Source organism: Cherax quadricarinatus, chromosome 15, assembly GCF_038502225.1.
Source record: "Cherax quadricarinatus isolate ZL_2023a chromosome 15, ASM3850222v1, whole genome shotgun sequence".
Lineage (NCBI taxonomy): Eukaryota > Metazoa > Arthropoda > Malacostraca > Decapoda > Parastacidae > Cherax > Cherax quadricarinatus.
The window spans coordinates 4488444-4512451 of record NC_091306.1 but is presented as its reverse complement, the minus strand read 5'-3'; the positions used below and the strand labels follow the sequence as shown (position 1 = coordinate 4512451).

The 24008-nt window shown below is 38.6% G+C and overlaps 1 protein-coding gene across 6 annotated transcripts in view; it reads right to left on the bottom strand.

Moving 5' to 3' along the window:
* LOC128692132 (uncharacterized) overlaps positions 1–24008 on the bottom strand; it is a 76780-nt gene that overhangs the window by 6412 nt on the left and 46360 nt on the right. For 2 of the 6 annotated variants that reach the window (XR_008407547.2, XR_008407550.2), the window contains 2 exons: positions 22826–23334; positions 14056–14223 (listed from right to left, as the gene is read on the bottom strand). Coding sequence is in view for 2 of the 6 variants with exons in the window: in XM_053781155.2 (XP_053637130.1) it covers positions 14112–14223; positions 22826–23334 (621 nt within the window). In the remaining 4 variants the exon portion in view is untranslated. Of the gene's footprint in view, positions 1–4409; positions 5340–8231; positions 10823–12369; positions 14224–19062; positions 21428–22825; positions 23335–24008 lie in introns of those variants that run through there. The other 4 variants (XR_008407548.2, XR_008407549.2, XM_053781155.2 and 1 more) reach the window with 4 other exon arrangements.

Below are 24008 nucleotides of genomic sequence, written 5' to 3'. Positions count from 1 at the left end.
GAGGGACTGATTACCTCAAACTCTTCCTCTCCTTACGCCTTTCTACTTTGTATCGGACTGATGAAGCCACTGTGTGGCGAAACGTTTCCTGAATAAAGATTCCCATATGTTGCATAAGTGTCTCAATTATCCAATACAGTGGTCAGAATTTAGCAATTTTGCCAATTACACACAAATTTCAAAAGATGCCAATTTCCAAATAGGGTCCAGAATAAACAAGAAAGACATTCCTGGCAGTAAAATAACATTTCCTCTGTTCATTAGTCACGTCCCCATGCCCCTCTTACATTCTTTTGCTTTCCATTTTGAATTTTTATTGTCACAAAAAATAGAAGATTTACTGTTATGCATACTACTGCATTAGTGTAGAAATGGTATAAATAATATCGGCGCACTTGTGAAAGAATATTAGACTCGCCAGTTGATGTGTATTGGTTGCTTAGCATGATTTGTTTACTTTTGAAATTTGGTAAAAATCGAACATTTCTGCTACTTTGAGCTCAATTTCGAGGTACTTTTCATTGTAAAACCAGTCAAAATCATCTCAATTTCTGTAATATGTCTTCCATTCTATCAAATGAGACCAGGAAAACAAGAATACAACAATAAAAACCATACGAAAATATAATGCAAAGTCGCTGTTTTAATCTAAAAACATGGTCTTTTTTTTTTTAATTAAGCACTGTGTGCTCCAGGATTTTTATAATGCACACACTGACCACATAGGCACATTCTTTCATATGTAGGCCTACCAGCTTTCTCTCACTAGATTTGAAGGCGCTAGAATTTATGAGTACTAGTACGTCAAGGACCCTGGCACGTAAGCCCTACTAGTACGGCCGAAACCCTGAAAGGGTTAATTGGATGAAATCTGTTGTTGAGCAGATCAGACCAACGTTGCCAACGGGTGTGAAGGTGGGTAGCAATTACAGCAAAATAGTCCGTGAATGGAACACCTCTATGTGAAACTGGAAGGTCATGTACTGCTGACCGTGCAGCAGTATCTGCCTCTTCATTGCCCTGTATGTCAACATGACCAGGGACCCAACAAAAAACAATATCTTTGTTTGGTAGAGATATGGCGTAACCAAAGTTGGATATGGAGAACTAGGGGATGAGGTGTATCAAATTTTCATATAGCCTGTAAAGCATGTACACTGTAATGACACCAAAAGAATGAAATTTGATGGAAAACTTATGGAATTACGCTCTCGCGAAGTTAGCGACCTCAGCGATATTTACGAATCAGCGATTTCCCTCACTTTGAGCCCTATTTTTGGCTAATTCCATTGTGCCAGTCGACCAAACTCACAGGTATTTCTTTAGAACTCCATTTGTTCTATCGATTGAGTACAAGAAACTGCCCATTTACCAATTTCAACTACCCAATAACGTGGTCAGAAATTTGCAATTTGGCCAATTTCACGCAAATTAAAAAGTATGCCAATTTCAAAATAGGGTCCAGAATGAACAATGCAGACGTTCCTGGCTCTAAAATGGTTACTCATCCACAATGCCACACTGACTCCTGAATGTTGTGTGGGAGCCTTTGTGTACGCCCAGCCTCTGCTCCCGGCTACACGGACGTGTTTCGTATGATGGACGAATCGTGAGGCAAATCACAAACCACAAGGCTTTATTTTGATGAAAAGAGTTACCAAAAGTCGAAATTCACGAAGCACAAGGCTCACAAAACTCAGGGGGTCCCCTGTATATATATATATATATATACACGTATACAGTGGACCCCCGCCTTATGATATTAATCCGTTCCTGAGAGCTCATCGTAAGCTGAATTAATTTTCCCCATGAGAAATAATGGAAATCAAATTAATCCGTTCCTGACACCCCAAAGTATGAAAATTTTTTTTTTTACCACATGAAATATTAATTTTAATACACACAAACTGAAGCAGACATGCACAATTACTACTTTACTAAGAATAGAATACATGACACTTACCTTTATTGAAGATCTGGTGATGATTGATGAGATGGGAGGAGGGGGAGTGTGTGGAAGTTATTGTTTAGAAGGGGAATCCCCTTCCATTAGGACTTGAGGTAGTAAGTCCTTTTCTGGGGTTACTTCCCTTCTTTTAATACCACTAGGACCAGCTTGAGAGTCACTGCACCTCTGTCGCACAACAAATCTGTCCATAGAGCTCTGTACTTCCTATTCCTTTAAGACTTTCCTAACATGGGCCATAACATTGTCATTGTACAGGTTGCCAACACAGCTTGCAGTAGCTGTGTCAGGGTGATTTTCATCTGTAAAGGTTTGCAGTTCAACCCACTTTGCACACATTTCCTTAATCTCTTTTTTCAATTCCATACTAATTCTCGCCCTTTTTACCACAGGGATGGCATTAGAAGCTTTCTTGGGGTCCATGGTGACTTATTTTGCAGTTACAAACACTAAAAACACTGGGATAATGTGAAATGTACCGAATGCATGCGTAGATGCAACCGCACTGGCTGGCTTGTAAACACTGGCGCTGAAGCCACACATGGGACGCGTCCCGGACGAATCACGCAAGGCGAGTTTTTTATCGTGAGGCGAGGCAAAATTTTTGCGTTCAAATGCTTTGTATGGCGGATTTAACGTAACGTGATGCGTTCATAAGGGGGGGTCCACTGTATATACATGTATACAGTGGAACCTGTACTTACGAGTTTAATCCGTTCCGTGACCTTGCTCGCATCTGGATTTGCTCGTCTACAGAGTCAATTTTCCTCATTTAAATTAATTGAAATGAAATTAATTCGTTCCGGCTCTCAGGAGGCACGACAAAATACTTCAATAATTTTCCAATAACTCTACAGCTTATTTATCCATCACAATTCATCTAATACGACATAATAAACAATATTAATAACATAGAAACACGATACGTATATACGTACACTAGAATGAACGAAATATTACGTATGCGAGTAGTGGTAGTGGAACCACAGCAGCCATTCCTGCTCTTGACTACCTTCCCATGCTTTTATTATAACAGAAAACAGTGTGTTTGTAAGGCAAACTGCATTAGATAACATCGTAGTTTCTTAAGGAAAAAATAATAATAATGCTACACTTTATTACTTCACTGTTCACAGCTTTAATTCAATGGAAATCATCCTCTTTTTCTTCTCAGCACTGTCCTTTGCACTTGCTTTCTTAGGACCCATGGTTAGAAACAAGAAATTTTGCAAAATAACTGCACATGTAAGGAAGATATGAGAATTTCCCTCTACTGCAAGTTAAACACATGTGGACCGAGCATTGTTTTGACCGCCACCACGCCATCTCGTGGTGGCAATCTGAAACTCATAGTATTATAATTATCATTAGTACGTACGTATTCTTATAATAATGCTCTTGCTTAACATTTGGAATCTTTATTCACACAAAAAATAGATTTACTGTTATGCAGACTACTGCATTATTGTAATAATTGTATAAATAATGTCAACCCATTCATGACTGCGTATTGGAATGGCCACTCGGACAGGTATTGTTTCCTCTTGAACATTGGCAAAAATTTAATATTTCTGCTACTTTGAGCTCAATTTCAAGGTACTTTTCATCATGAAACCAATCAAAATCATATCTATTTCTGTAATATATCTTCCATTCTATCAAATGAGACCAAAAAAATGAGAATACAACCATAAAAATCATACAAAAAATATTCCACTAAGGGGCAGCTAATGGCTTAGAAATGAACTCTGTTATTTATGGTCCAATTTCTTTCAATTTAAGTGTATGTTAAGAAGCATTTTTTCGTTATACATTGCCCAAGTTTCAATAAGATAGTCCAACAAACAAATGAGATCCAATTCCCTAGATCAAGAGAAAGAGCCCCTCACCAGCGTCAAGGAACCTCCCTTGAGGCCCACTCGTATCTGGAAATTTTGCTCGCATCTGGAAGCAAAAATTCAACCGAGTGACTGCTCGTATCTGGAAAAACTCGCACATGGAGGCGCTCATAAGTAGAGGTTCTACTGTATATATATATATATATATCTTTTCTTCTTCTTTCAACAAACCGGCCATATTCCATGTGCTATAACTGATTTGCTGCTATTATATGTAATTTAAATCATTGCAAGATGCATCAATCAACTTGCATAGGCGCTGATAACCTAAGCAGTTGAAGCACCTTAAGAGTAAGTAGCAGCAACTTGTCTACCATTTTTCTTATGAATATTTTTATGTAGTGGTAACATTATCTGTATCAGTACATGCTTAATATCTCTTTTTTTTTTCTTTACATTTTTTAAAATGTAACTTATTTCTATACATAAGAATGACAAATATGACAACATGTAAGATTATAATCCATGCCAGATGCTGTAATGCACAAAGCATCACGAGACAAAATTTGTGGATGTTTATAAGAGGTCTTGTCAGCTACTATACTTCAATGGAGAATCAGTGGTTGTATAGAGTATTTACTGTACATGTTCAGCAAATGATCTGTCACTATATAACCATGTGAAAATAATTAAAAATTTTTGTCAGTTATCCTAAATTTTGACTCATTGATATAGTAAGGTCATATTTTAAAAATTGGTAAATGTTTAACATATATCAGGTCTGTATCTGCTCAGCCCTCTTCAACTGGAAATTTGCTGTCGAGCAGAGTACATTAGGAGTAATCTGGCCCTAATAACTCCATTTTATTGCATTAAATTATGCAAGACTTTTGTGTTATCCTGTAATTTTAGAGAAATTCATGGTTACTAAAACTTTTTTCATAGCTATGTATAGATTTGAACTTATTTGCCAGTCTGTAAGATCGTGAAATTTTCTTGCTTATTTATTATATTTCCATTTGTGAAGATTGCAGTTTCCACTCAATAATGTACAGCAGTGGCTAAAATTAATACACTGTTCAGAATTGCATACTGCATAAATTTTAAGGAAACAGAAAGCATAATAAATTTACCATTTCTCTGTACAGACCGCAATAAAAAAAAAGTGTACTAAACTATTTCATTACTGGAATCCTTTTATTTTTTGATGTATCTAAAATATTGTATTGTATAATTCAGAGGGCTGAGGAGGGACTGTTGAGGCAGTTTGGGGCATTTAGAGGCTGAAGCAGAATAGGACGACTAAGTATATAAATCAGCGGTGGATATTTTGGCAAAACTTTGGAAACTCAGGGGTTTAGGGAAAGAAATGTAGGAGGTTTTGAATGTTAGGGGGCTTGGACATCCAACAGGCTTATGTATGTTAGATTGAAGTGAGTAAAAGCAGGTGGTTTCTATGGCTTGACAGTGTTGCAATGTGAGCAAGACCACATTTATGAGGGAATTCAGGAAAACTGGTTAGCTGGACTCGAGACCTGGAAAGGGAAAGTACAATAAATGCACTCTAAAGGAGGGGTGGGGATATTACAGTTTGGATTACTATTATAATCAAAAAGAAGTGCTAAACCTAGTTGCAGCTTGGAGAGTCATCTGAAGTGTGATGTTAGCACACTCTGGAAAGATAGTATTAAATTAATAATAGTAAATGTGTTTCCCTTTTTTTTTAAGTGCCTGCACTCTGAAAGATAGGTGAGGATGTTGCAGTTCGGAGGGCCATTTGAAGTGTAATGTCTACACACTGGCATGACAGTTATTGAATGAACAATGGGGAATGTGTTGCTCTTTGTATCTCCCTACCTTAGTGGGAGATGGCTGATGTCATAAAAGAATTAAACACAAAGGTGGTATTATGTGGGCCATGATCTGCTGACTTCCTGCCATATATGGCCCTACTGTGTCTCCAGGAATGTAGGTTCATTTGAGAAAATGATGCTTGGCACACATGTTGGCCTTTTGAACTGTTTTACATAATCGTGGGCAATAAACTGATATACAGGCAGGCCCCGCTTTACAGCGTTTCGCTAATACAGCTTTTTACAATTATACCCATTCTTCATTTATTCAGACTTCCTACAATGAATATTCACCACTCACTATAAACTAAGTATGAAAATATTTTAAGGTAAGTAATGTGTGTACTGTATACAGTGGAACCTCAGGTTTCGTTTGCCCTGGTTTTCGTCGAATTCCATTTTCAATGACTTTTGTCGTCAAAATATTGTCCTGGTTTTCATTCACCACCTCGGTTTTCGTCCGCTGTAATGAACACGTCCGTCTGCCCGCACCCACACAAAGCATCCCACGCACACATTCTGAGTCAGTCTGGCTTTGTTTCTCAAGTGACCATTACCCTGCGCGTTCATGCGAAACATTTCATAATAATCCATTGTTTTTTGTATTTGTTTATTGAGTGCGACTGTTAAATAAGCCACCATGGGGCCAAATAAAGTTCCGAGCACCAGCCCTTTGATAAAGAAGGCAAGAAACACTATAGAATTCAATGGCAGTAGAGGGTGGTAGTGGTTGTGATGGTGGTAGAGGGTGGTTGTGATGGTGGTATTGGGTGGTAGTAGTTGTGGTGTTGGTAGTGATGGTGGTAGAGGGTGGTACAGGTCGGCCATTACTAATCTGGCAATCAGTTATCTGGTTCCATCAGTAATCCGGCATTAATTTTGGCTAGCATAATTTCATCATTATACTGACTCAAATTTCATCATTATACTGACTCAAATTTCATCATTATACTAACTCATAAATTGTGCAGATGGCTGTAAATCCACAGCAGCAAGCCATTGGAGAGAAAACAGTGATGCAAATGAGGAAGATGTAGCAGAAAGTCTCTATTGATATGTTAATTATGTATATTCTAACCTAACCACTCTGTAATCCAGCTAACTCACTAATCGAGCATACTCAGGTCCCAATGATGCCGGATTAATGATGGCCGACCTGTAGTGATGGTGGTAAAGGGTGGTAGTGATGGTAGTAGAGATAACCTCTCCTCCCTCTCCCCTCCTCACCATCTTCCAAACACCAACAAGTCTCCAAAAAAGGTAAAAGTGATTTAAATGTTCATTTATCCATTTCATTAGTGCTTTATATTTATTCCTCATTTTTTCTGTATGTAAAACTATAGTTATTCTCTATAAAATGCTTTTTTTGATAATATTTTTGGGTGTCTGGAATGGATCAATTGGATTTACATTATTTTTTATGGGAAATATTATTTCAGTTTTCGTCCATTTCGAATTTTGACCAACCTTCTGGAACGGATTAAGGACGAAAACCAGGGTTCCACTGTATAACCAAGAATGAATGGTCATGGTTTAGGGCTAGGCCATCCCAATAACTGAAGCAGACCTAATATAATTCTATAAAGCAGACTGGGGTAGGGGTGGGGACCCTGAAATAAAATGTCCAGCACAACAATCTTTCAACAGTAAACCAACATATCGTCCAAACTGAAAATTTTCTAATCTAAAAACTATGAAATTACCTTCAGCATACAGTACAGTATATACAAAGACATTTTATCAACATTTTTTAATTAAAAATACTTATAATTACAATATAAATACATTATGAATAACACATGAAGTAAAAATTAACAAATCTACAAATATTACTGTACCTGCACTTTAAAAGAGAAAATGCTCAAATTTCATTTTGTGATGTAAACATATTCATTATAAACTAGAAACTTTGCTTATTGTCAATAACATTACCAAGATCTTTTAAAAAAAAAAAAAAGCTTGATACAATTTTCCTTATGTCACTGCAAAACTTTAAATAAGAAAATGTGCCATGTCAACAAATTTGTCAGGTCAAGCAAACTCGTGCAAATTATATACAGTACCAGTAAGGTCATTCATCATATATAAAAACAAGTCACCTTACATAACTACATAGTGCAAAAATGTGCAGTATCCAGTAGTCTCATCAGGAACGAACAAGACATCACAAACTGTATGCCAAAACCTTATGGTGTATTATTAACTTTAAAACCATCACTTGAAAAGCAAAAGTCACAAATAACTGGTATATTCAAAGAACTGATCAACTGTAAATTCACCTTTAAGAAATCTGCATCTAAACCAATTTTGAAATTACTATGAAAGCTGTACAAAGTACAGTGGACCCCCGAGTTTCGTGATTAATCCATTCCAGAGAGCCTGCCGAAGGTTGAAATTCACGAAACTCAAAACCATTTTCCCCATAAGAAATAATGGAAATAAAATTAATCCGTTGCAGACACCCAAAAATATTAAAATAAAATATTTTTTTAAAATTAAATAAAGATTTACATAATGAAAACAATCAGAAATCAAGTACATGCATTTAAAATAAATAATAATATTACACTTACCTTTACTGAAGACTTCTGGGTGGATGGAAGATGGGAGGAGGTGATAGGAGGAAGGTGTACACTATTGTTTGGAAGGAGAATCTCCTTCCATTAGGACTTTAGGTAGCAAGTCCTTATCTGGGGTTACTTCCCTTCTTTTAATGCCACTGGGAACACCTTGAGAGTCACTGGACCCCTGGCACACAAAATATCTATCCAGAGGTCTTTTTTTGGCATTTCTTTAAGATTTCCCTGAAGTGGGACACAACACTGTCATTGTACATGTTGCAGATATGGCTTGTTTCACCTTGGTCAGGGTGATACTTTTCAACAAAACTTTGCAATCCATTCCACACATGCCCTTAATCACTGAAGAAGGCACCTCATCAACTCCCTCTTCCTCCTCCTCTGAAGCAAGTTCCTTGGCTGAGGTCTGATGCTGTTCCAGTTGAAGCTCTTGCAGTTTGTCAGTGGTTAGCTCTTCCCTGTGGTCCTCCACCAACTCTTCCACATCCCCGTCACTCACTTTATTTACCAAAGAGCTTGCACTAGCTTTCCTTGGGTCCATGATGACTTATTTAGCAGTTGCAAGCACAAAAAACAATGGATTATTATCAAATGTATTGTATGAACCCACGGGGTGATGGTCACATGTTGGTAAACAATGGCACACTGAGCGTGAATGGCATGGGAGACTGGCTTTGTGTGCGCGGTGACGGGCGGACGGGTACTGGACGGTCGCCGAAACACGAGTTTTTTCAAGAAACTCGAGGCCAAATTTTTCCAAAAAAACTCGCCGAAGGTTGAATGTCGCGAAAGTCGAAGCTGCCGAAACTCGGGGGTCCACTGTACAGTGGACCCCCGGTTTACGATATTATTTCATTCCAGAAGTATGTTCAGGTGCCAGTACTGGACGAATTTGTTCCCATAAGGAATATTGTGAATTAGATTAGTCCATTTCAGACCCCCCAAACATACACGTACAAATGCACTTACATAAATCCACTTACATAATTGGTCGCATTGGGAGGTGATCGTAAAGCAGGGGTCCACTGTATTAGCTTATTAAGGCCAAATAAATTCATACTGATTCTTTAACCAGTTTTTGAGTAAAAAAAAAAAAAAAAAAAAGGAAATTTCTAATAGCCAGCATGACTTCACGAAGTCACATTTACTTAAATATGGCTCTAATATTGTTAATATTAAGATTTGCAAGAACTGTAGCCCAAGAAAAGTACATGTATATGGTATACCCAATGAACAATTTTTTTTTTTATTACAGGTTTTGAGTCTGCACCTCAAGCACCATTCCATTGTAAAATTATTGGAATACTCCTACCTGTTCTTATTATTAGCTAACATATTTTATATTTCAAACAAATTATTTGCTGATTGTACCAAGGTGCATTATACTTCCCAAAGTGACCACTAAAATTGAATATGCTTTTTCTTCCCTGTAATAATGCCATACAGTTAGCCTTACACCTTGTGAAGCTCAATTCAGAGGCATCCACACATTCTCTCACGCTACTTCTACATCACTGAAAAATTCTGCTTTTCTGATATACATGTTGTATATTATACTTTTTATTATGTCCACTGTTACTTCATTTTTCAGCCATCCACACATACTCCTCTATGAAAAAATAATGTACACAAAGATAGTTTTGCAATAGTAGACGGTATGGGAATATCGACGAGTTGTAGTGATAAAGACACAATAGCAGTAATAGATTTTTTTTTGCTTGAGCATCAGGCTTTTTCAAGTCCGGTCAAAGTTGAAAAAGTGTGATCATATTTGAATAATAAGCTTTACTGTCCAGGCTAAATATTTTCTTAACAAAGTTTCCAATTAGTACTGCTATTTGTGTCTATTATTCATAAAAATAACTTAGCAATAAATATATAAATTATTCTTAGAAAGTACTAAATCCATAAAGGTGAAGAGTAATCAAGTTTGAATTGAGGAAGGAGAGAGCTCCAATTTCATGGATCTAGAGACTTTCACCATCATTAAAGCATCCCTTTTAGAAATTATTTGCAATGAAGATAAAAGCACTGTCTTTCTGTGTGGACTGAAAATAATCTTGGCACTGCTAAAAAGTTAGTGATGCACAAATATAAAGCTAAATATTATGCCTAGGATGACTCATGAAATCGTAATGACACAATTACAAACAAACCATACCACAGGTGGGATTAGAACCTGCGATCTGATCACGGGTTCTAACCCCACCTGTGGTATGGTTTATGCCTAGGATGTTCATAGAAGTCTTTGCATGAAGAATTTCCACAAATACAGTACTTTTCCCATCATTTACTGATACATCATATATGCTGTGCCTAATTTTAAGCTAACAGTTCTGATTTTAACTGATTTATTATGGTGTATACAGGAGGGCCACATTTGTATGGCTCTTGGGTTCCCCACCCCGTGCGATAAGCAAAAACTGTTGGTGTCTAAACTGACTGATAACGTTTTTAGATTATCATATATTAAATGTTCAATACAGCTAGGCATAAAAAAAAGATACTTAAGTTAAACAAATACATAGTGCATACAATACTTGCCTTAAAATATGGCACCGGCCACCATTCCCTTATGCAACTGTTCTGTGAAAATGACGGAGAAGCCGTAAAAGCATTGAACATAATGAACAGTGACTCAACTTAAAGCCAACGAAAATGTAGAACACCAAAAAGAGGGTGCCAAATATGTGGGGCCGTCCTGTATAGTTAATTTTAGGACTAGGTTGTAGGAGGGTCATGTTTCACTCTTTTCAACTTCATTGTTTTAACCTTATGAATCTATCATACACACAAATGTACAATTTCTAGTCTCAATTCATGCAAATATACACAAGCATAAATGAAGTGTGGTCTCCATACCCAAAAACTATATACAATTGATAGAAAAAGTTCAAAGACTTGCTACAAAATGGCTTCAACAGCTAAGAAATATGAGGTACAATGATCGAAAACACTAAATACCTTTGCCTGATAGAAAACAACCATGCACCTCATAACATAAACAGATAGGAGGATACAGATATACAGTAGAACTCCTGTACCCAATGACTCGCTATCCGCGGCTTCAGTTATCCACAATTTACTGTGGCCCCAAAATACCTCTTAATTTTACATAACAATGGGCCCAAAGCGCAAAAGTAGAGAAGCTGGTGGTTCTTCAAAGCCTAAGAAAAGTTGTTAGGTGCTTCCCATCAGTGAAAAAGTGATAATTCTCCACTTACTGTGCATATTTTATCAATTAAACTTTATAATTGGTATGTATAGGACTTATGTATAGGGTTTGCTACTATCCTCAGTTTCAGTATCCACGGGAGGTTCTTGGAACTTAAACACAAATAACTCGCACATAGAAGAGAGGAGCTTATGACGACGTTTCGGTCCAACTTGGACCATTTACAAAGTCACACTAATGAAAAGGAGAGCAGGATGGGTATATATAGGCAGGAGGTGGTAGTAGTAGTGGTAGTAGTGGAGGGAAGGTAGTAGTAGTGGAGGGAAGGTAGTAATGGAGGGAAGGTAGTAGCAGTAGAGGGAAGGTAGTAATAGTGGGGAGGTAGTAAGAGTAGGAGGGGCCAGTCAAATACTAAGAAAGAGGAGCACTGCAAGGGAGCTAGGTGCCCACAGAGGGTAAGAGCAAGAACAATGAGGGGGGGGGGTGAAAAACAAATAAATACGTAACAAATACACAGGGCAGAAGAAAGACGACCCAAAAGAGAAAGAGGAAAGGGGAAGAGGGGGAAGAAAAAAGGAGGAATCAGGTTAGGCCACTAGTGTTCTGAAGTTTGGAGCATTTTACAATGTAGTGGGAGAGGAAGGTATCTACAGAGATGAAGCCAGGGCTAAGATTCATACAAGGAAAGTTGTGTATTAGGGAGGATTCAACCAGACGGTGACTGTTAAAGTTGGAAGTAGGGAAGACAGTTTTAGCAGAAGACCAGCCAATAGGATGGCTGTGATCTCTGACGTGACAGAAAAGAGCACTGTTAGTGTTGGCAAGCCTAACACTATTTTTGTGTTCCCTAAGTCTGTCAGAAAGAGATCGACCAGTTTCTCCAATGTATTGAAGAGGACAGGAGGAACAAGAAATAGAGTAGACGCCAGGAGCATCTGTAGAGGGAGGAGAGGTATGAACAAGATTAGTGCGAAGAGTATTAGCCTGGCAGAAAGTAAGTTTGATGTCTAAGGAACGGAGAGAGTTGTTGAGATTAGAAAGACTGGAAATGTAGGGAAGGCAGAGGACAGAAGAGTTCCCAGGAGTAGAGAGTTTGGGAGAGAAGAAAGTCCATTTAGCACGTGAGAAGAGAAAGCAGAGTCAATGAAATGGGAAAGGTAGCCAAGATGGGAAAATGAATTATGAAGAGTGGAAATTTTGGATTGAAGGAACTGAGGATCACATATGCGGAGAGCATGGAGAAAGAGGGAGATAAGAACACTTTTCTTGACAGAGGAAGCATGATAAGAAAAGTAGTGAATGTACATGCCACTGTGCATAGGCTTGCGGTAAACGGAAAAGGTAAAACCTGTATCTGAGCGGTGGACATGAACATCAAGAAAAGGAAGCAAGGAGTTAGATTCCCATTCAGCTTTAAACTTAATGGAAGGGGCAAGATTATTAAGAGCATCAAGAAATGGTTGGAAGAGACAAGAGTCATGAGGCCACAGAGCAAAGATGCCATACACAAATAACCCGCACATAAAAGAGAGAAGCTTACGACGACGTTTCGGTCCGACTTGGACCATTGACAAAGTTACACTGTTATTCAAAGATGTCATCAACATAGCGGAGCCAGAGTGAAGAGCGCACATCGATAGTAGGGAGAAGAACAGTCTCGAAGTATTCCATGTAAAGATTAGCAAGGACAGGAGAGAGAGGAGAGCTCATAGCAATACCCATCCTGCTCTCCTTTTTGTTAGCGTGACTCTGTAAATGGTCCAATTTGGACCGAAACGTCATTGTAAGCTCCTCTGTTCTATGTGTGGGTTATTTGTGTTTTGTTCCAGTCACGGTATTGTGTCTTTTTCTGTTATTTATCTTGGAACTTATCCCCTGCAGATACGGGGGAGGGAGTCCTACTGTATTGTACATACATAGATTTCTTAGCACCATCAACAGAGACAAGAAGTCCCAGTTGCAAATTGAGCAAGCTGGGTCATGAAGGATATACAGTAGGAACTAGAATTATTTTTTTGTAAGTAGCGATAAGACTGCTGGACTTATGAGGTATAGGAGATATGGTATTATAGTATGCTATAACCAGTGGTAACTTTGAAAAATATAGGTTCCAACTTACAAATGAGCTACATTCCTGGTTTTTCAATTTACAAACGAGATGTTTATGCGACAAACAATATTTCAAAGGATGATTATGTTTCATGCATTTCCACTGCAGTTCAGCAGCAGTAAAATGTTAAATGGTTCCTAGATTTCCCTTTTGTAAGTGTGGATGTGTGTAAGATGAGGAACTTCCATTGTGTGACATACTAAACACTGAAGTTATGATATCACAAGCATGGCATTGCTCCTTTAACTACAAATAGATAATTACTGACATGCTACATGACTACAAACATGCACTAGCAAGTATCCATACTCGTACACTTCCAAATCAAGCACACAGTTTACACATAATTGTACACATATTGGTTTGTATATTTTAAGGGAAACAGGTTCTTTTCATTTGTGGGTGTATTAATGTACAAAGGTGTCTTAAATGGAGTAACTGTATTGATGTTCTAAGTTATAAATTTGAAAGCTAAAACTTAATGGCTTTTAAATTTACACTGTACTGTATTAAAAATGTATGAGAACCACTTACAATGAATTGTAATTTCTGTGCTGTTTGCAAACAATAATTTCATGCTTATCAGCATCTCATAAACACTTCTGAGAGTCACTGGTGGTGTTGACTTCTGCCGAGACCATAGTGGTGGAGTCACGTACTTTACGTCGCGCACCTTGGCCAACTTGTTCACTGCCATCCAAGCTGTTTATATTGTATATGATCAATTAGTATCGCAATATGTATCTCAAGACTACAGTATTTACAGTGCCAAATTTGTTTGACTGTGGCTATGGTAACTTTTGGAATGACTCTTTGAAAAGCAATTTCTGCCTACCTGGCAGAGGTTGTGCAGTGTAATTGTTTAATAATACTTTTCTCCTATATTTTTAGGCAAGTTTGATTTTTATATATTTTTGGAGAATAACTACAAAAATATACACTCAAACCATCTTCTTAGTAGGTTATTTATTAGTAGATTCTTGAAAACTTTTAGTTCCTATAGATAAATATTATACTACAACCAATTACAAATTAGATGGGACACTGTTATGTATATGTGTACTTCCATTAGTGTTGCTGTATCAACAGATGGATAGACAGACAACCCAAGAACATGATGCCTATGCTTATACTTAAGAATTAGACATAATACATCAAATAAGACATAAAACATTTGATGTACAAAGATGCATCAAGTAACTGTGGATGTTAAGATTCACTAGGTTCAGATTTCAGCTCAACAAAACTGAAGTCATTTTCTTTCATCATTTATCTTCAGTTACTCTAGGTATGACTTTATAATTTTAGATACTGTTCACTAATGGTAATTTCTATTTTGGGAGACATTCATCCAGGCTGCCCTATGTGTCTAATCTTTTCTAATCTTGTCCCTGAAAGACCTTTTCCTTGTGTACTTCATTTTGTCCATCCAGGTAGTTTAAATAAATGATACATATTTTGGTTTTTGTACTGATCTCCTTCTCAACCCTTAGTTTATAACTAAGTTCCATAAACATTACGATCCTAAAAATCACTCTCTTCCTATATCCAAGCCATCTTTAATATATTTCTTAAAATCTGACTCCACAAACTCCATTATCTTGAGGTTTCATTATAATCCAACATTTACTTTGTCATATATATTCATGGTACTTATCATTTTTCATCGAATACCATAAGCATTCCTCTTGCCATAATACACCTACCATCCGACTTACGACCTGCTCGACTTACGACCACTCGACTTACGACCGTGTTTTTTATGCCAAATTTCTGGGAAATAAATAACTATTTGTGTTGTACACAGTGTTTATCCTAAACCTTACAGTATAAAATACAGTACTAACAACATAAAAAGTAAAGTAAAACATGAAATACCAAAATAAAACAATAAAATAAAGTCATTACAAAAATGTTTTGGAAATAAATGGTATAAAATACCGACACAATGGCAATATAAACACAAATGCAGTATAATGTGATCCTTTATTGACTACGTTTCGCCCACACAGTGGGCTTTTTCAAGTCACAAACAGAAACAGAACTACCTGGGGTGGAAGGAACGCGAGTATTTATAGTCCGGCTGAGGTCAGGTGAAGAATGCTGCATCTGATGATGTACCGAGTTGGGTTGTAGAGTCTAAAAACTTGGGTAGCTTGGAAAGGAGACTGGACAAGTTTGTGAGCAGACCTTCTACAGTGTTCTTATGTGGGATAGCGATGAAGGAGTTTCTTGGCAAGTGGTTCAGCTATGTTATAGAAGCCACTATTCTGGTTGAAGTTGTCGGATATAGAAATAAGTGATGATTCCAGGATTCTTCGGTATTGAGTGTTGTCTTCTGTGGCGATAAGTCTTGAGTTTCTGTAGTTTATCAAGTGGTTGTGTGAATTACGGTGTTGTACGCAGGCATTCCTTGTGTCGTCAGACCTGCTTGCGTATTGGTGTTCTGAAATGCGTGTTTGGAGGTCCCTTGATGTTTCGCCCACGTATAACTTGTTGCAGTCATTACAAGGGATTATGTATACCCCTGCAGAGGATGGAGGCTTGTCCTGCCTACTACTGGTGATGTCCTTGATGGTCGTGGTTGTGGAGGTAGATACTTGGAATGATGTTTTGGCAAAGATGTTGGAAACATGTTTGGCAATGGAGTTGGTGGGAAGGACTATGTATCTCTTCTCGGCAGTGTCTTCTCTGGGTGTGTTGAAGATGTTTAGTGCTCGCCGTCTGCAGTCTCTGATGAAGTGACGAGGATAGTGGAGTTTGGAAAATACTTGTTCAATTATAGTGCATTCTTCCTCAAGGAACTCGTTGCTGCAGATTCTGAGTGCACGCAGGAAGAAGCCTATAATTACACCACGTTTGGTTTTGGTGTCGTGGTGAGAGTAGAAGTGGAGAAGATCGTTTTGGTTGGTGGGTTTTCGATAGACTTTAAAACGAAGTTCGTGGTCAGCTTTGCAGAGTAGAACATCAAGGAAAGGAAGAGTGTTGTCGACCTCTTCTTCAAGTGTGAACTGGATTGAAGGCTCGACCTGGTTGAGCTTGTCTTGGAGAGCTTGAACGTTGAAGCGTTTAGGAGTTATGAGGAGAATGTCGTCAACATAACGGAGCCAGGTGACAGACGAAGGAATAATGGTGGAGAAACGTTCGGCTTCTAGATGTTCCATGTATAGGTTCGCCAGGACTGCACTCAGTGGCGAACCCATGGGTAGTCCAAAAGTCTGCTGAAAGAGGTGATTTTCAAAAGAGAAACACGTAAAGCCAACACATAGTTCAACCAGGTCGATGAAATCGCTGGCTGGAATGGGAAGATCAAGTGAATCGTCAATTTTCTTGCGCAAGAGATCGATGGCTTGTTTAGTAGGTACTTTAGTGAATAGGGAAGTCACGTCAAGGCTGGAAAGTTTCTTGTTCCTGATGTTGATGTTGCGAATGCGATTGAGAGGATCACCTGAGTGTTTGAGATGTGCTGGACTGATAGTGCCCAAGAGTTTCGAGAGGTGTTTGGCGAGAATTCCTGAGAGCTGGTGGGGAGCACTGCCTATTCCCGAGGATATGGGCCTCAGTGGGATACCAGGCTTGTGAGTCTTTGGCAGGCCGTACATTCTGGCAGGTCTGGGGTTGCTGGGCATGGTGTGCAGAAGTTTCTTCCCTTGTTCTGAGCTCCTCAGAATGCGGCGAGTCCTTTGAAGAAAAGTTTTAGTAAGGTTGTCCACTTGGTTAGTTGTGAGAGGTTTGTAGGTATCTGGGTCATTAAGTAGATTGAGCATTTTGTTCCTGTAATCGTCAGTGTTCATGACAACTAACCAAGTGGACAACCTTACTAAAACTTTTCTTCAAAGGACTCGCCGCATTCTGAGGAGCTCAGAACAAGGGAAGAAACTTCTGCACACCATGCCCAGCAACCCCAGACCTGCCAGAATGTACGGCCTGCCAAAGACTCACAAGCCTGGTATCCCACTGAGGCCCATATCCTCGGGAATAGGCAGTGCTCCCCACCAGCTCTCAGGAATTCTCGCCAAACACCTCTCGAAACTCTTGGGCACTATCAGTCCAGCACATCTCAAACACTCAGGTGATCTTCTCAATCGCATTCGCAACATCAACATCAGGAACAAGAAACTTTCCAGCCTTGACGTGACTTCCCTATTCACTAAAGTACCTACTAAACAAGCCATCGATCTCTTGCGCAAGAAAATTGACGATTCACTTGATCTTCCCATTCCAGCCAGCGATTTCATCGACCTGGTTGAACTATGTGTTGGCTTTACGTGTTTCTCTTTTGAAAATCACCTCTTTCAGCAGACTTTTGGACTACCCATGGGTTCGCCACTGAGTGCAGTCCTGGCGAACCTATACATGGAACATCTAGAAGCCGAACGTTTCTCCACCATTATTCCTTCGTCTGTCACCTGGCTCCGTTATGTTGACGACATTCTCCTCATAACTCCTAAACGCTTCAACGTTCAAGCTCTCCAAGACAAGCTCAACCAGGTCGAGCCTTCAATCCAGTTCACACTTGAAGAAGAGGTCGACAACACTCTTCCTTTCCTTGATGTTCTACTCTGCAAAGCTGACCACGAACTTCGTTTTAAAGTCTATCGAAAACCCACCAACCAAAACGATCTTCTCCACTTCTACTCTCACCACGACACCAAAACCAAACGTGGTGTAATTATAGGCTTCTTCCTGCGTGCACTCAGAATCTGCAGCAACGAGTTCCTTGAGGAAGAATGCACTATAATTGAACAAGTATTTTCCAAACTCCACTATCCTCGTCACTTCATCAGAGACTGCAGACGGCGAGCACTAAACATCTTCAACACACCCAGAGAAGACACTGCCGAGAAGAGATACATAGTCCTTCCCACCAACTCCATTGCCAAACATGTTTCCAACATCTTTGCCAAAACATCATTCCAAGTATCTACCTCCACAACCACGACCATCAAGGACATCACCAGTAGTAGGCAGGACAAGCCTCCATCCTCTGCAGGGGTATACATAATCCCTTGTAATGACTGCAACAAGTTATACGTGGGCGAAACATCAAGGGACCTCCAAACACGTATTTCAGAACACCAATACGCAAGCAGGTCTGACGACACAAGGAATGCCTGCGTACAACACCGTAATTCACACAACCACTTGATAAACTACAGAAACTCAAGACTTATCGCCACAGAAGACAACACTCAATACCGAAGAATCCTGGAATCATCACTTATTTCTATATCCGACAACTTCAACCAGAATAGTGGCTTCTATAACATAGCTGAACCACTTGCCAAGAAACTCCTTCATCGCTATCCCACATAAGAACACTGTAGAAGGTCTGCTCACAAACTTGTCCAGTCTCCTTTCCAAGCTACCCAAGTTTTTAGACTCTACAACCCAACTCGGTACATCATCAGATGCAGCATTCTTCACCTGACCTCAGCCGGACTATAAATACTCGCGTTCCTTCCACCCCAGGTAGTTCTGTTTCTGTTTGTGACTTGAAAAAGCCCACTGTGTGGGCGAAACGTAGTCAATAAAGGATCACATTATACTGCATTTGTGTTTATATTGCCACAAAAATGTTTTGTTGATATTCAGTAGTAAAGTTCGACTTACAACCATTTCGACTTACGACCGGTGTCTCGGAACCGAATTCGGTCGTAAGTCGGATGGTAGGTGTACCTCAATTAAGCAGTCTTAAGTCTAGATCCCTCGTGTCTGTTCCATTATCTTTACATTCACAGGGGGAATCACTAAACAAGTCATATCTATTCCAATACCTCAGTTTATTAGTCTGCAGTCTGGAGCCCTCAAGTCTGTTCCATATCAACATTATACTTCCTGAGGTCAGGTTTGTAAGCTTATACAGTGGACCCCCGCTTTACGATCAGCTCCCAATGCGACCAATTATGTAAGTGTATTTATATAAGTGCGTTTGTACGTGTATGTTTGGGGGTCTGAAATGGACTAATCTGCTTCACAATATTCCTTATGGGAACAAATTCGTTCAGTACTGGCACCTGAACATACTTCTGGAATGAAATAATATCGTAAACCGGGGGTCCACTGTACTATCTCTTTAATCGTTAAAGTGTTGCCTTGTGGTGACCTTCCTCCCTTCTGTGGTCATTATTTTTCCCTTGACAACATGATGAAGCATCTTATATAGCAGACAAAACTAATAAAAAAATTAGCAAATTACCATTCTGTGATGCGATTCTCACATATTAATTGAAGCAAAGTTTTGCATGTGAATAAAATTTGTAATCAGAAAATTTGTGGTAATTATGAAGGTAAAACAGATAACTAAGGGTCCCCCTCCTTGTGACTCATATCTACCTATAAGGGTCCTGAGTATTTTCTTAGTAGCAAGGGCAATAACTGCGTAGGAACCCCTACACATTTTCACTTCTGGAAGTTTTACCAGAGACGACCTCGGACATATCAGTGTACAGGGCAATGAACTAACAGACTCCTGTTTGCTCTTCAGTACAGAATATGTGAATATCACATAGGAATTTGCCCTCTTGTGACTATTTTCCCATCTTATCTCAAGTCATTCTTTTTTCAGGAAGGTGCCACGATGCTAGTAAGAGGCTCTTGATCCAAGAAAATGGCCTTATCATCCCTTACTGTGGACTGAACCTCCCATTCCCCAGATGCTATGTGACTCTTATTAGTTTAGCGTTTCTAGCTGATTAAAATAAAAGTATATGAGATTGTTGGTAAGGTTGCTGGTCTACACTAAGGACCAACAAACTATTTATTATAAAACCACCATCAGGAGTCTGGTCAACCTTTTACCACTGCTGTTGATAGGAAATGATTCTGGCATACTTACCCATTTGCCACACACGCCTAACACATTGCTGTCTCATGAACAAAAAACCTAGCACCCATCTGAGACTTGTCATGTATCATTGATAGTTCATCATCTAGTTGACTATCCCCTCTATCAAAGGGCCCACGGAATTAATTTTCATTCACTCTTTTGACACACGTATGCTTTCACTCTGGTATTTTTAATAGCAGATCTTTTGGACTAAACTAACTTATTGCATCAACTCTTATCTCCCTGCACTCTACCTACACAAACTATATGACTTGTAAGGGTTTGGTGCTTAATTTTTCACAAAATAATTATTAGTCTAAAAGGCAACCCTCAATGAATTTATCTCTTACCCTCAAGGAGCATTCCTTGATGCTGGTGAGGAATACCCGATTCAAGAAATTGGACTTGTCCTTCCCTTGGATCAAGTCTGAGCGACTCCCATTCCCTGACAGTGGCTTTACCCCCTGCTCCTAAATACATTAATAATCATCTCAAACAAGAGACTTTGGTATCTGGGGTTACTCCGATAGTGGTCATAACTCCTTATCTCTGAGGCAGCTTCAAGGCAGAAAAATGTACTCCTCATGGGTCAAATACAGCCAACATTCTTAATACACCTTGGTAACACTGCAAACTTTTTTTTTTTTTTTTTTTTTTTTGGCTGGAAAGCATTATAAAAGTTCATAAGAAAATAGGTTTCACCGAATGAAGATTAATGAAAGTTTATTCAGGAGTGCAACACTTTTGTTAACCAGGTACTGCCAATGGATATTACATACAAAGACAAATCCCTGCTTTATACTAGAGAGATTTGCTCCAGTGATTGCATATGTCAAAAATCCATAAAATAAACCGTTAGTCTGTTGCATCTGTGAGGCAAAATATCCTGTCACTAATTGCAAAATCTACAAAGTAGACTTAATGAAATGCTACTTTGAAGAACTTTTACATCTCCCTAATCTCCTCGCCTGGTAATGAAATTTTTATTTGGTGTATTTTCTACACAGGAGCAGCATCAGGACATTGCTTTACCAAATAGGTTGTTCATAAGTACCTGAGCAGACTTGAAGTAGTTATCTGTAAGGTAAATCAAATGTCAGGATATTATAAAAAAATGTATAGTAAATGAACAGGAATGCAAAATGAGCTCCAAATGAAACTAAGACCCTTACAGGTTTAGTTCTTCCCAAAGAGTGTAACAACAATTCAAGTGGCACTGTTACTCCATACATGAATTCTGCTCAAAATTGTTTGAAGAAAGCCAGATCATGTCAAATGTACTAATAAATTTTCCATTTGTGTAAATATACCATAGTACTACATATGTATATGTTTTGCCTAGAAATAAGGTAAACTGTTCTAAATATTATGGAATTTGCATAAATACATACCATACAACTTTCACTTTTCTTTTGGGGTCACCCTGTCTTGGTGGGATATGGCCGGTTTATTAAAAAAAAAAAAACCATTTATCAAATTTGAATTTGTTAGATTTTTACATACTCATGAACCATTGAAAATATGCAGAAACTATCTTAGAATACATGCTCTACTGATGTATAATTCTCTGGCATGTCTTTTAAGAAAAAAGTAACAACTAAAATAATTGAAAAAACAAAATACAGTGGACCCCCGGTTAACGAACTTTTTTCATTCCAGTAGTATGTTCAGGTGCCAGTACTGACCGAATTTTTTCCCATAAGGAATATTGTGAAGTAGATTAGTCCATTTCAGACCCCCAAACATACACGTACAAACGCACTTACATAAATACACTTACATAATTGGTCACATTTGGAGGTGATCGTTAAGCGGGGGTCCACTGTACACTTTAAAAACAGTTTCATGGATATACTCAAAGATATTGAACTCTCTCAAGATGTCAGTCTCAAAACACAGCGGCTAATGTAAGTGATTCACATTGGTTTTAGACCTGATATTTACAGAACTTGAGAGCATGACATGCTTTTTTGAAGGCTTTTGTAACATACAGTTAATTCAGCAATGAAAAGCAAAGCTTACAAGTCTATCACTACCTAAGTATATTTATATATTACCAGAAATAGCATAAACAAGTATAACCCACAATTTGGAGAGGAAATTTTAGAAGACCTTTTGTTCCATCATGAACTATCACTAAGTCATCCCCTCAAGTGATTGTCCCTGACACTGGTGAAAGGCTCTTAATGAAAGGAATTAATTTCCCCTTTTCCTGGCTCGAACCTGACTGCCTCCCACTTTCCCTGGCACTGTATAGCCCTTGCTGGTTTGGTGCTTCCTTACAAAATAGTATACCAGATCAAGACATTAAAAGATGCAAGACTTGATAATAATCCAGGACATTCCAAAAGGTCATCTAAACCTTCTATAATTTGTTGGCTAATTGTGAATTGTGTCAGCCATGGTATTGTGACTTTTATTCTTCAAGCAAGTACAGTATGTACTTACTTGAAGACTTACAGCAATAAACCTTACCTGTCATCAGATTCGAGAGGATGCCCATTAACTGACAAGTCATCTGGAGCTTCCTGGTTTCTGCTAATAGATGAATTATCCTCTAATGAATGTCCTGCACCATCTTGTTCTGGGTACATGCCATTAACTGTAGTATTTTCTATAATAAATGTATCCCCTTTTAATGAAGACTCAATATTTATGGGTTGTCTGTGATTTTCTCTGTTCCCACCTTCATCTTGTGTGTGTTTTGAGTCATCCTGATATGCTGGGTTACCAATAATGACAGACATGTCTTTCAGTCCTGAAGAGCCATTTGATAAAGATAATGGGTCTTCTTTTAGCCGCCCAAATTTGAAACCTTTCTTGCCCTTCTTCAATTGTTGCGCTGCCTCAGAATTCTGCGGTTTAGTCAGCTCATTGACATCACACTCACTTTCCATACTTTCTGTTGTACTACTCTTGGGTTGAGATGATTCATTATGGATAGTTTCAACATTTTGCTTCTTTTTTTCCACAGCTGCATCCATCTTTAAGGAAAATTTTTTTACTGTATTTGAAAAATTATTAATTATAGCTTGACTGAAATATACAATAGTTTTTAAATAAAGAAAGAGAATGGCTAATATAGAAAAGCTTCTCTCAGAGGAAAAGTTTTTTTTTTTACTAACCTTGAACAGGGCCCCATTCCTTCCCCATATAGTATCACTATATAGTGTCACATAGTATCACTATATGACACTATAGTGTCATACAGTGATACTATATGACACTATAGTGATAATTTAATGTGATAATTTAACTGGGAAAAAACATTTCTAACGTACAGAGGTTGAAAGACAGTATGTATAGGCAGAGAGTGAGGTGTGAGTGATGCATGGTGACATGAAGAATGCCAACTGGGATGAGGACGGGTAGACAATGAGATCATGTGACTCCCGTGTTGCTGGATAATCTCACTGTCTACCCGTCCTCATCCCAATTGGCATTCTTCAGGTCACCATGCGTCACTCACACCTCATTCTCTGCCTATATATACTGTCTTTCAACCTCTGAATGTTAGAAGTAATCAAGGTCTCAGGACCAAAATATTCTCTAATATATATGTCCCATGGCTCGATCGCTAGTGCATTCAGCTCACATACTGAGGTCTGGGGTTCGAATCTCCTCCAGTATGGCTGTAAAACATTAGGGATGTATTTCC